We start from the raw sequence: 12,632 nt of genomic DNA on the forward strand, positions 1-12,632 counted from the left end.
GCATTTGGTGTATGAACATAATGACTTTGTATTTTAGGTTGGTGTGAATTAGGTAATTTACGTTACTTATGAATTTCAACATGTTCAGTTCTATGGACTCTGACAGACAAAACTTGTAGAATTCATACAATCCCTACAAACATAAAAGGGTATTTAAAGGTCAGCCCAAAATGTCTAGGCCAGTTATTTTTAATTCTTGTCCTTAATTCACTGAAGAAATAAAAGCTAAAAAGATTGTTGAAGTTCAAAGAAATTATTTGAACTTCAGCATGAGTTTGATCCCCCGCCCCGGAGGTGACCCACATGGCACGGCAGACCACTCCTGACCCACCCGTTGCTCCCCTCAGCAGTGTACTTTGTCAATATGCCTGTTCTGCTCTCTACTCTGTCTTTGAGGGTCTTCTCACCACCCCTGCACCTCTGACCTGTACCCCAGTTCTGTATGCATAAATAAATAAGCTCTAAAAAAAGAACCACAGAGGGAAAGAACTCTATAACATCTAATACAATAAATGATATGGACAAATGTTGAGTCCCTGCCTCATCGTGAGGTTGGCTGGGTAGGGCGTGGGGGTTTGGGGGCTCAAATGCCCTTGGGATAGTTCTGATTAGTCCAACTCAATCTTGGGGTTCCCACTGCTTACTGACTCAGTCATGTCTGAAAAGGAAACGAACACTGCTGTCCATCTAGAGCAGTATTTCCTGACACTAACATACTGGCCTCTAAAGCAGGATGATTTTTCAATGTGAGATTGAGCCACACACTCCTGTTCAAACCCAGCACTGAATCACCCTACCCCTGTATCGCATCCCTGCCTGCTTAATGTGACAGCGATAAGAATCCTCGCTCACTTCTCTTACCTTCGGGTGATGGTATCAGGCCCAACTGAAATCACCAATGGAAGGACCAGATACACAGCACTGCTTGTGAGAATTTCTTCCTTCCAAATCATCTCAGAATTACTGAATCTAAGCTTTCCACATTCCAGACAAGGTAACTGAGGCTCAGAGCAACCATACAGTATCAAATGGGTAAATAATGTTTGTAAAAATGCAGAGAAAATTAGCTAAGTTTATTTTCTAAATAAGTTCACATGACATGATACCAAATTACATACCCATAATACAATGGGCACGTTCAAAGACGCATAGCCCAATGTGGCAACATTGTGCTGGGCCCAATGACATATTGCATATTTAACTACTAGGTTCTCTTGAATTATCAATATCAGGGAGAAAGAAATATTATCAGGATATTAATCTGTCATTTGGTTTCAGTATTTCTTTAAGCTTTTTTTTTTTTTTTTCTTTTTCTTTTATCTTCCTTACAGAACTTTACTGCTACTAATGTATGATGCATGAAGATGTACATACAGAACTGGGGTGCAGGCCAGAGGCTCAGGGGCGGTGAGAGGCTTCACCAGAGACAGAGTGGAGAGCAGAACAGGCAGATCAACGGAGTATACTGCTGAGGGGAGCAGCGGGCGGGTCAGGAGAGGTCTGCCACGCCATGTGGTCTCCTCCGGGGCAGGTGGGAATCGAACTCATGCGGAAGTGGCTTTAGCTTCTCAGTGCAGTGCTTTAACCCACTGCGCCACCAGGGAGGGCCCTCTTTAAGCTTTTTAAGCAAGGCCATGCAAGGCATGGCAGTCCGTTTTTTCACAAAATGCAAATAAAAAGGAGACTTAGCTCATGTGTATCCTAACTATCTGATGAATGACTAGTGAAGAGTGCAGATGATAAATACCAACAGATTTCAGCTTTTCTATTCTTCACTGGAATAATCGAGAAAGGTTCACTGTAAAGGCATGGTGTGGGAGTTGAGGGATAGTCACAGAACTGGAGAGGAGGCTAAGCCAGGGTGAGAAATGTCCAAGGCAAGTGTGAGATGCAGGACTGGAATGAGGAGGGGAGGAGTCCACCGAAAGGGAGCTGGAAATAGAGTCATGGCTGTGGGGAGCAGAATGGAGCATCTTTTGCAAGCAAGGGAGGACAAATTACTAGTAGTTCTTGAATAATAGCAGGAAAAAACAAACAGTTTGAGAGGGGGGTTAAGTAAAGCAAGGGAACAAAGACGTGCATTAATGAAGAAAGATATACCTAAAATGGCTTATCTGATTTTCTAAAAGGGAGGAGAGTCGCTCTTTTATTTCTTCAAATCTCTCTTTTTCTTCAATTGAAACAGTTCCGATACCATCGGGTCTAAAAAAAAAAAAAGAAGAAAGAAAAAAATCAGAATTGTCAATTTATACAAACAATGCTCACTTTTCTCTATTTATATCTTTATATATACATATATACTACCCTGAATACACAAATTAAAGACTATGTATGTTGGCTCACAGTATACATATTACTTGTGTCTGTAGAGGAAATTTATGGGAACATCATTTGTAGTCAATTGCATCATATTTTGACCTGGAATGAATAGAACAGAATTATTTTCTTTTAGACAGCCTTCAAGGTAAAGGATTACAATAAATATTTTCCAGATCTACAGAAAACAATGACTAGTCCTTGAGAATGGCAGTGAAAAGTGTTTTATAGTGGTACCAAACATTTGGCCAATTAAATGAATAGCCCCGGAGGGGAAATATTATAAAAGTACAGCAAATGTAAGACAAAATGTCTTAACTACTTCTTTTCCAAATAAAAATTAAAATGGTATGACATTAGAGAGTTATAAGAAACAGAAAATTTGGGTACATGTAGTGGTTTACTGCTTTTTAGAAAAATATGTAGGCATATAAATACCTGAATAAAAACGTAAGACCTATTAGGCTTCTTTTTAAGATAGCTATGTTTGCCCAAATATCCCCATGGAGTCAAGGATTAAGATGATTAAAATAGCTAGGAAGACTAAACAGAAATTTTCTTTAAGATGAGGACTGACAGCAGGGATTAGAACTCAATCAATAACAATTTAAGGATCTGGTCACATAGCAGTCACTAACATTACAAACATAAATTTTAAATGTTATCTTTGTTAACACATGTAAAAAGATATGCTAATATCATTCACTTTAAAATTTCTTTATATATTTCAACAAAATGAGCTTTTTACTTTTGGTAATTAACACTAAAGCAAGTGTTTTAATCCAGGCTTGTGTATTTATCATTCCAACTTACTACCATGTTAATGTTCATGTGTGGAATGGATGGAAACAAGGATAATGAAAAAACAGAAATGAATGCATAAACTATCTTTCCCACTATGGTGGTGGACTATGGATTTTGGGGGGTGGATGAATGTGGTGACAATAACTGAAGGGGGAGATCCTTCTAGAACACAAACAATGATACAAGTCAATGTTACCTGAGTTAAAAAAAAATAACTTCTCCCCAAAGATTTTCCACATAATGTTCCTACAGTATTTTTTTAAAAAACATTTATGTGTGTATGTATGTATGCATATGTGTACGTATGCATATGTGTATGTATCTTTAGTACTTGCAAAGCAGCCTATTCAGATGAAAGCAATTAACTTTAAAGTTCTATTTGACTGATAACGACAGATTTTCTACTCACATCAAATCCTTCATTCCCCTTCATTCCTTCATTTATTTTCCTACTAGCCGATTTTCTAAAGCAAGTGTTTTAACCCAGGCTTGTGTATTTATCATTTATCATTCCATTACCTCCCAAATATACAGTAACTCAACATTCAATATTCAGTAACACACATGGGGCTGAAATTTTTGCCTTGAAAATATTGTTTCATTCATAAATAGAAATTATCAACTTTATGATGGGAACATATCGATTATACTTCATTGGGATGCATTTGGAATGTTAACCAGAAAGACTAATGGCAAAATGTTGGTCTTTTAAATAATTTAAAAAGGAGAAAGGTTGATCGATAAATTATAAAGCAGTGAACATGAGCTGCCCACAGTCGGTCCCCATGGAGCAAATGATATCCTCAAACCATACTGTACCTTATAAAAAAACATTGCCAATGGCCACAAAGTTGAACTGGTGAATTTTCTAAATATAATAAATCTAGAAACCAGGGCATTCAGTCAAAAAAATATGACCACTTTCTGTTTTACAAATACAGGGATAAAAACTCGTACCACTAAGTTGCAGGTGGTTATTTCGCTACATATATCTTTGCAAACGTGATGATACAAGGTGAAGAACTTATCTTTTTGTTCTGATGATTGATATGGTCCTTTGGCTTTGCTCTATGACAGATGTCATATAATTACATATCTGAGTGAATTTTATCATTTCCACTGTCAGTGGAGACTGTGATCCAGTGAGAAAGTAAATTTCACATTAACATCACTGGGGCACTTCACCTATCAGACAGAATGCAGCTGGGGTCCAGGCGATGAAAAGTGAGAAAGGTTAAGTCATGGAAACATCACTTGTGTCGACTTCCACTAAGATAAAAACTGTCATACATACGCAGGGCTGCCATTTTCTTGAGTTCACAATTTGGCAGGAAATACAACAGTTAATATTGCGGAGTTGTCCTGATTCACATCCTTATTTTAGAATTTATACCAGACTACATAGTGTGCATTAGGTATATGAAGTCCCTTCTGAATCTGAACTATTGGGAACTGTAATTTTCCTGCAGTTAACACTAAAGGTAAGTTACTCCTAAAATTATTCTTTCCGATAACTCAAACACATGTTGTCTCATCAATATCTTCTTGTGGTTGTTATTAAAACATACATATAACACACACACACACACACACACACACACAGATAATCCATTCAAAACTGGCAGAAGACCCAAATCTATATTCTAAAGAAGACATTGAGATGGGCTAAACACAGAAAGATTGGTCAGTCTCACTTATTGTGCAGGAAGTGCAAAGCAGAATAAGAGTGGATAACACTTCATTCGTGTGGGCATGGCCCATATCAAAAAGAATGGAAGCAACAAGTGTTGTAAAGAGGTGGAGAAAAAAGGAGCTGTTGGAGGAAATCCAAGTGGGTGCAGCTGCTAGATAGAAATCCCAAAGGATCCAAGTTTTATCAAAGAAAATATGAAAACTCTAATATGCAAACTTTTACATACACTGTCCACAACTGCCAAGCCATGGTACCAAGGTAAATGCCCTTCACCAGGTGAATGGATAAACTGTGGAATATATACTGAATGGAATACTACAGAGCTATTTAAAAGGATGAAACAGTGGCTTTGGGGACAAAATGGATGGCCTGTGAGGTGATTATATTAAGTGAGGTCAGAAAGTGAAAGGCCTTTCTATATATTGGATATCTTGTCATGATTACCTGTTCCTCCTGCAGTGTGTAAACACAGTGTTAAGAAACATATCTTTAAACAAGAGGAACATCATTACCAATATTCTCTATTATTTCCCATGGCTTTTAGGGTAGTCTAGTCAAACTGATTCTATCAGTCTAAAGAAAATATTCAGACATTGACTAACCTGGTTATCTGCACTTCTTAGGCTCAACAGTTTGCAGTTGAACAGATTTTTTTATAATATTTTTCCAAAATAATAAGCCCCATACATTTAATATAGCCTCATTTTGACATGTTTAAGATCAATTTCATCTTGGCCAAGTTGAGTAAAGAGAATTCACTGGCTGTTAGCATGTTTTCTGGAATCACCACCCCAGGCATTCTTTCATAGCAAGGGGAAAACAGCCTATGTGTGTTCAAACAGTACAAATTAGAAGCGTCTCATGCTTCACAGTCCCACCACAGTTTATTCTGGAGTCTGATAAGCCTGAGAATAGACAGTTGTTTCCTTTTGCTTCAACAACATCTCAAAATTATTTTAGTCAGGGAAACTCTTGACCTAATTCCCATGATAAAAAGCATCATTCAGGGCTGCTGAACATCTGTCCTGTTACTATTTCTTGAGCAGCTAATATCGTCTGTGGCTATTTTCTCAGTCAGACAGCATCCCCTTGGCTTTAGAGTTGGCATAGTGCCTGGGACACAGAGCATAGGAAGCTTGTGAGTGGCTGAAATGTGCCAACAGTTAACACTGCACAGAAGATTCTGGTAAAATGATGCAGAAGACTCCCCTCCCCCTTCTCCTTCTACCCCTGCCTGTCCCCAACTTCTCAAATAAGGTTGTTTGTCCTGGCAGTTTGGGGTTTAGTGGTAAGAAATATTTTACAACAGTGAGTGGGCAAATGATAATGTTCACGGTGCTTCTGAGTCTCGCCGAGGCTTCTTTTTGCCCACCTGCTCCTATGCAGAATGTAGGACTTAGCTTCCTCCAGAGAGAGTGAGAAGGGGAGAGACACCTGGTATGTCTGAGTTGTCAATTCTGCCTCCAGCACAGCAGGTAGAAGTCACTTTGCACCTCGTGTGCTTCCCACCAATATCCATTTGTGAAAGGAGTAAAAAGGAAGGAAGATGGCATGAGAATAAGAAATGACAGAAGATGAGGGGAAAAAAACAATAATTTCTTATTTTGCTCCCTAACATAACACCTCTTACTTGAAACAAAATGACCTATTCCTTGGATGGCCATGCATTACCTAACCAATGGGCCGTTACGTCCCTTGGAATTTTAAATAAAAAGAACAAATCAATACTACCCCTTTTTCTATTGGTGTAGAAGAAAGAGATTTTGAGCAAATGTTTTGAAAACAGAAATTTAAAATTTTGTTTTTCCTTTTCCAAGCATTCTTCCTTCTTACTGCTTTATTTATTTGACTCATCTGGTACATTTTCTTTGGAGGTTTTTAAGGCATAGACCCTTCTCTAGAGAGCCGAACCTGGCTCCATGAAGATAGGTGAGATTGGGGTTTAGTGTTGTGTGCAAGTCGTGATGGACAGACACACAGACAACACACAGACATCAAGGCCTCTGCCTCGTCTCTCCTGCAAACAAACTAACAAACTCTCTTGGACTAATTCTACATTAAAATCACTGTTGTACAGCCCTTGAAAATTTAATAGAAACAAAATATCTAGATGATTTTAAAAGGAAAGAGAAATAAGGTTGATGTATTTGGGGATATAAACATGAGCCCTGTCCCACACCTGATAAAGCAGTAAGAGAAGAGGAAATAGAGACTAAACTTGAATATCAATGTAGTAATAAAAAACGACTGGAAACAGTGATGGTAAGTGGTAGAGATATGTAGGTGTTTTAGCTTTTGGTTTTGTTAGATGGTGTCTATGGTGCAGCTTTGTACACCGTGTTCTTAAAACACAAAACTACTGAGTGTGCCAGGAAACTCCATGGAGCTCTGAATCAAGACCTCACGCTCTCTCCTCCCTAACACTCACGGTACCAAGATTCAGAAAGGCTACCCCAGGGAGCTGCCCTTGCTTCTGTTCATTGCTGTTGTGATACTTCCTAACATTTATGGAAAATTCCATTTGTTCCATCTCTTCTCGGTGACTGACCTTCAGAAAGTAAGGCATAACGCGCAAGATTTCAGACCATTCCAGGAGTTGTTTGCTGAGAATGTATGGTGTGGACAGAAAACAGGACAGTTGGTTAAGTGACCCGAAGGACCCTGGGACCTCCTCCCTAGTCTGCAGACTATCACCCTAGTTCCCCTGGATGATGGGGTCTTGGCTCCTGCTTGCACTGTGCCATTGCCACTCCCCTGCTGGGCTCATAATGCTTTCCAGCAACATAAGGCATTTGGACAAGAGGAGGAAGACCCCAGAACTTCCCCGTGGCTCCTCTGCATGTCACGCACAGTAGATGAAACGAATCACCTCAAGGCCTTTCCATGATCACCTGCTGCCTGAGACTTGCCCAAAGTATGCAAACAAAGATACTCTCAAGTTGCCCCTGCACCGAGGGTCTTCTCAGAGAGCTTCCCCAAAGAGGAGCTCATCCCCTCCATGTACAGTATTGCCACCTGTTATTGAGGTGTTGATGCATCATTTACAAAGAGCTTACGTGATTGTATGATGCATTCAGGACCTATGTCCAAAAGGCGGCGCAGCTATTGTTATTTGCAACAGACAGGTAGAAAACTGAGGCTGTGAGGACTCTGCTCAAAGAGAATGACTCTTTGGATGAGCCAGGCAGGAAGACAAGGCTGGGTGGTTTGCTCTGTGCTATTTCCAACCCACCAACTTTCCCCTCCCACCACCCATTTTCTCTGTTTTTGTCTGTTTTGTAAGACGGTAATTTTGCTTTAATACTGAATTCAAGGTCAGTGGAAATAAATGTTCTTGTGGGGAAAGTCTGATTGAGGCAGATTTCAGTTGTTATAGTTTCTGACCACAGCTGGACAGAAGCCCCCGCATGTGTTTATTTACAAGGCATCCTTTGGCAGCTTCATCCTCACCTTTGAACACGTGGCTTACAGGTTGAAATCTGTCACTTTGGGTTCATGACATCACCATAACTTGCTCTGACGTTTGATCTGGTGCCCACTTGTCCCAGTAGTGAGTCTTTATAGTCACAGTTTGTGGGTCAGTTATACTTCATTAATTTATACAGCAAAGACCCAAGCTAAGAGAGGTCATGAAGATTCTTGATAGTTCTATTTGATGCAATGATTCATGATTTTATTTGAAAACAGCATCATTGCCTGTAAAATTAGAGGCCGGAAATGGAAGCATAATTTCTGAAGTGGCAGGTCAGAGGAGAGGAAAGGCCAAGTCATCTGCTAGGTGAAGCTGTCGTGACAGGGCATTTGTGTGACATGATCTGGAATCTGGAGAAACTGAGGATTACTTTAACGCACAACCCACAGTTACGCTGTACTCCTGGGCGCTGCCCTTGAGGCCGGCACACTGAGCTGGCCTCTGGCTGATGCGTGGCGGCTCTGAGAGGGCCTCAGTGAGTCACAGAAGAGTCTGTGAATGTGCTAAGTATCTTCTATTAAACTGGGACAGAAAAGCCATTTTCCATTGCTGTTTAGCTTTTCCACCCTCAGCCTGACTTACAAAGCTGGATATATAACCACACACATCGACCTAGAACTCTGCCCTATGATGCTTTGTCTCCGAGAGCCTCTCTTCTCCCTCTGTCAGTTGTCAGCAGCACCGCTGTGGCATGACAGGCTGGGTCATTCCCCGGCGTGGGTGGAAAACCCCTCCTCTCCCCAATACAGGAGAGAGTGTATTTCTGTCCTTGACTCACTGTTTTCTTTCTTCCTTTCTTTTCTCTTTTCCTCAGTCTTAGTACCAGACAGACCATTTCTATTTAGCTCTGTTCTTTTATTCCTGAGACACTTGGTGTGCTATTCAGAGTGATGTGTTTGCACAGAGGAACACAGGTAGGAGCTCACGCCAGGTAATAAGATGTGCTCCCAGAGAAATTTCAGGTCCGGCATACTGTTTTCCTTCACTTCAGCTGGTCAAAGATAACAAAAGGCAGTCGTTTTTCCCTTTTGAAAAAATTTTTTTTAATACTACCACAGTTGAAGAATGTATTGACTTTATTTTTTTACATTTCATCATATTTTATTTATTTATTTATTTTCCTTTTGAATTTTTGACAGAGGCAGTTCAGGTAATAAGCAAAGTGACGCTCTGATTGTGTCTTGGCAGTTGTAGAATGAATCACAGAAAGTGACTACAGAATACACAGTAATAAAGTCAGACATTGAACACTGACTTTAATAAGCCTATGCAGACACTGATGCCACTGTCAAGGATGAGACGTTCACTTACACAAGGGGAGGGTGCTAAAACTTAATATTCTATTAGCAAAGAAATTAAGGGCAAAATTACATAGACACATTGAAATATTTCTACTTAGCATGAGGTACAACAAGCCTAACTACCTCTTTCTCCTGCTTTCTCTCCTCTCACAATCTATATCCTTAGGGCTGAGTGACAAAGGGAGAGGTTTAGAATAACCACAGTTATCATGCTGATAAAGTCTGTTTTAATTATCCAGTATCTTCTGTTTTCTCCTTATATATGAGGATTCTGAGTTTCAGAAAGGTTCTGTCCAACACTGGTCAGTTTGCAACTTTCAGACCCAAGACGTAAGAGGAATTTTCACCTCCTTTTATCCTTCCATTGTGACAGCATGACATTTCTGAGTGACATCTGTCAGGATCTAAAAATTACAGGCAGCATCTCTCCTTCCAGCTTATCTTAAGTAAATTCTACCCTAAACCAAAGCTTCAGTTCCTCTAAAACTTACACTTCTTTATTCCTCAAGCTACACCTAACCAAAATGTTGAAAGAGCCTGATTCAAATTTCTATTCTGAAACACCATCCAGAGATACCTGAATATGTGTATATTTTAACCGAGAAAATGGATGTGTGTTGCATTAAATGCAATACATGCATGAACACAGACACATACCTTAGATCACATTTTATAATGTAATGTACCATTATAAAGAAAACAATAGTTTTACAGAATAAAAGTAACTATGGCAACATACAGATTCAAGTCAGGCTGCCTCCCAGGTGGTGGCAGCAGTCTCCAATTTCCTCAGTAACCTTCCATTGAATTGTGTTTTCCACACACACATTTTTGGGGTGCATCAACTGAATTTCCTACTTAATGCTTTCACTTTTACTTTTCTGTGTTGATCACAGAATAAGCTGATCAGGCAAAATCCTTTGGGCTTGTCTGTTTCACTGTAACCTACTTAACTTCTTGCATTTCAGAGACTGCCAAATCTTGTAGGACTCCACCCCCTCACTTTTTTGCTACCCACTGGTCAGGAGGACTTAAGACAGTTTGGAGGTAAGAGGTAGTTTCAGTACAAAATCCTCACATTGACTACCAATGAGTAGTCATCCTGATGGACCTGTAGATCCCTCACCCCCAAATTTGCTGAATACAGAATATTTTGGTAAGAGGAAAACGTGACTATAAACTAAATTCTTTGAATTTTCAAGTGAGGCTGAGTTCCATAATGAGTCAAAATTTTTTGAGATTAGGATCTGTCCTGTTTTATGGTGGGATGAGAAATGGCAACAGCAACACCTCAACTAGACACATCTTTAACGTGCAAGGCACTGTTTGAGGTACACAGAGAGGCTAAGAGGTAAACGAAAACTTGGGTCACATTAAAAATATAAGTAGAAGCAGAAGTATAGACATAGGTGTGTTTTGTGTATGACACATGATGAAATCCATAAGAAAGCCACAAATAAAAGGTTTTAAGATTTTTAGGAATCTTCTTGAAGAATTTTGTGATGTATATTAAGAACTTGGAAAAAGTTAGAATTACTACACAGAACTAAAAAAAGCCTGCCTGGGGTAAAGTTTATGTGGAGAATAATACTTGGAGATAAGACTGAGTGAAGAGGGTCCATCGCTTGGAATCTATAATTTAGTAATCAAATGAGAACCACTTAAATTTTTGAAAAAGTATATGGAAAAAGCTAATCTAGAATTTTGAAGTTGGCTTGTCTGCTAAACTACTATAGGAAGAAAAGAAGTAGCTGAGAGATGAAAAAGATATCTATGATAAAATAAAGGGAAATATTAGGGCAGGTGCAACTGAAATGGAGCTATGATAAAGACAGAATATTGACATGAGTAACCAATTTGGTCTAGAAGGAAATAAGAAAAAGGTAAGTGAAAAATGAATGACCCAGTACTGAAAGTGACAGCAATATATTTTTATTAATTTATTAATTATTAAGTTATTAATACAAGTAGTGAACTTACTCCTGTATTCATCAAATAAGTACTGAGCACTTACTTTGTGTCCCCAGTATTACTTTTCGCTAGACACTTAGCCGTTAAAAGAGGTACAAGGACTAGTTAGGGAGACAGTGCACTTCCCGTTCTGCAGAAAGAGCTGATCAGACATCAAGTCACCAATTGTCAAGAGAGTTCTGTAGTTCACAGGGAGATTGTGCTGCAATGTCTAGAGAGAGAGACTGATAGTTGAGGCTATAGAAAGGGGTGAGATCACTAAGAAAGAAAAATTCTTGGGGTGAAGAGATAAAGTCCAAGAACAGATGTGAGGGTAAACACCACCCATGACTTGGAGGGGTAGGAATGACTGGCAAAGGGCTAGTCAAAAATCGAATGAGGAGAGTCAAGCCAGCATATAACAGGGGTGACAAGGCAGCATCTGTGACCACCCAGCTCCTGGATGTTCCATAGCACCAAGTTCTTGAGAAAGTAAGCAGGGGACACCCCTGGATAAGGACATCACATGATTGCTTCAAGAAGCCTCCATGCAGGTAAGGGGCTGGAGTCCAGTTAGGGAGTGGGGGAGGGGTGACAGATGTTTGGTTGGGAAGAGAACAGTGGAAAGAAGCCAGAGAGGGTAACCATACAGTTAATGTCTGTTTGAAGACCTACGTGTCAGGTCCTAAGCATTTTAATCCCAAGCATAATACAACTCTTGAGAGAATGTTTTTGATCTTCTTTACAGATCCAAAAGGGAGACGTACCAGGTTAAGGAACTTGCCCTACCTCATCTAGCAAATAACCCCTATTTGAATCCAGGAAATCTGGCTTCAGAACTCCTGGCCACTCAGTTATACTGTGAGGCTGGGGACACTTAGGTTTGTGGGGAATAGGAAAGCTCAATAATGGTCAAAGTGCGGGGATACAAGGGACCTCTCAGGCACAGGTTTCCTGGAAAAGAATTAAAGAGAAGGAAGAGTAGCATGATTTTTCCAGCTCAGAGGCACACAGGTGTGGGTGCTGAGTGGTCTTTGTCCTTTCAGTGAAGCAAGAAAGGAGGCTATTGGCTCAGGGTACAAAATAGGGGGCCCTG

The 12,632-nt window shown here is 39.9% G+C and overlaps 1 protein-coding gene across 4 annotated transcripts in view; it reads right to left on the reverse strand.

Moving 5' to 3' along the window:
- The window catches only part of CADPS2 (Ca++-dependent secretion activator 2), a 392,026-nt gene that overhangs the window by 101,905 nt on the left and 277,489 nt on the right, over positions 1–12,632 (reverse strand). For all 4 annotated transcript variants that reach the window (XM_004676989.2, XM_004676986.2, XM_004676984.2 and 1 more), the window contains one exon: positions 2,101–2,202. In XM_004676989.2, the coding sequence (XP_004677046.1) occupies positions 2,101–2,202 (102 nt within the window). The remainder of the gene's footprint in view (positions 1–2,100; positions 2,203–12,632) is intronic.

The sequence above is a fragment of the Condylura cristata genome, unplaced genomic scaffold (genome assembly GCF_000260355.1).
Source record: "Condylura cristata isolate star-nosed mole 26May11 unplaced genomic scaffold, ConCri1.0 scaffold00005, whole genome shotgun sequence".
NCBI lineage: Eukaryota > Metazoa > Chordata > Mammalia > Eulipotyphla > Talpidae > Condylura > Condylura cristata.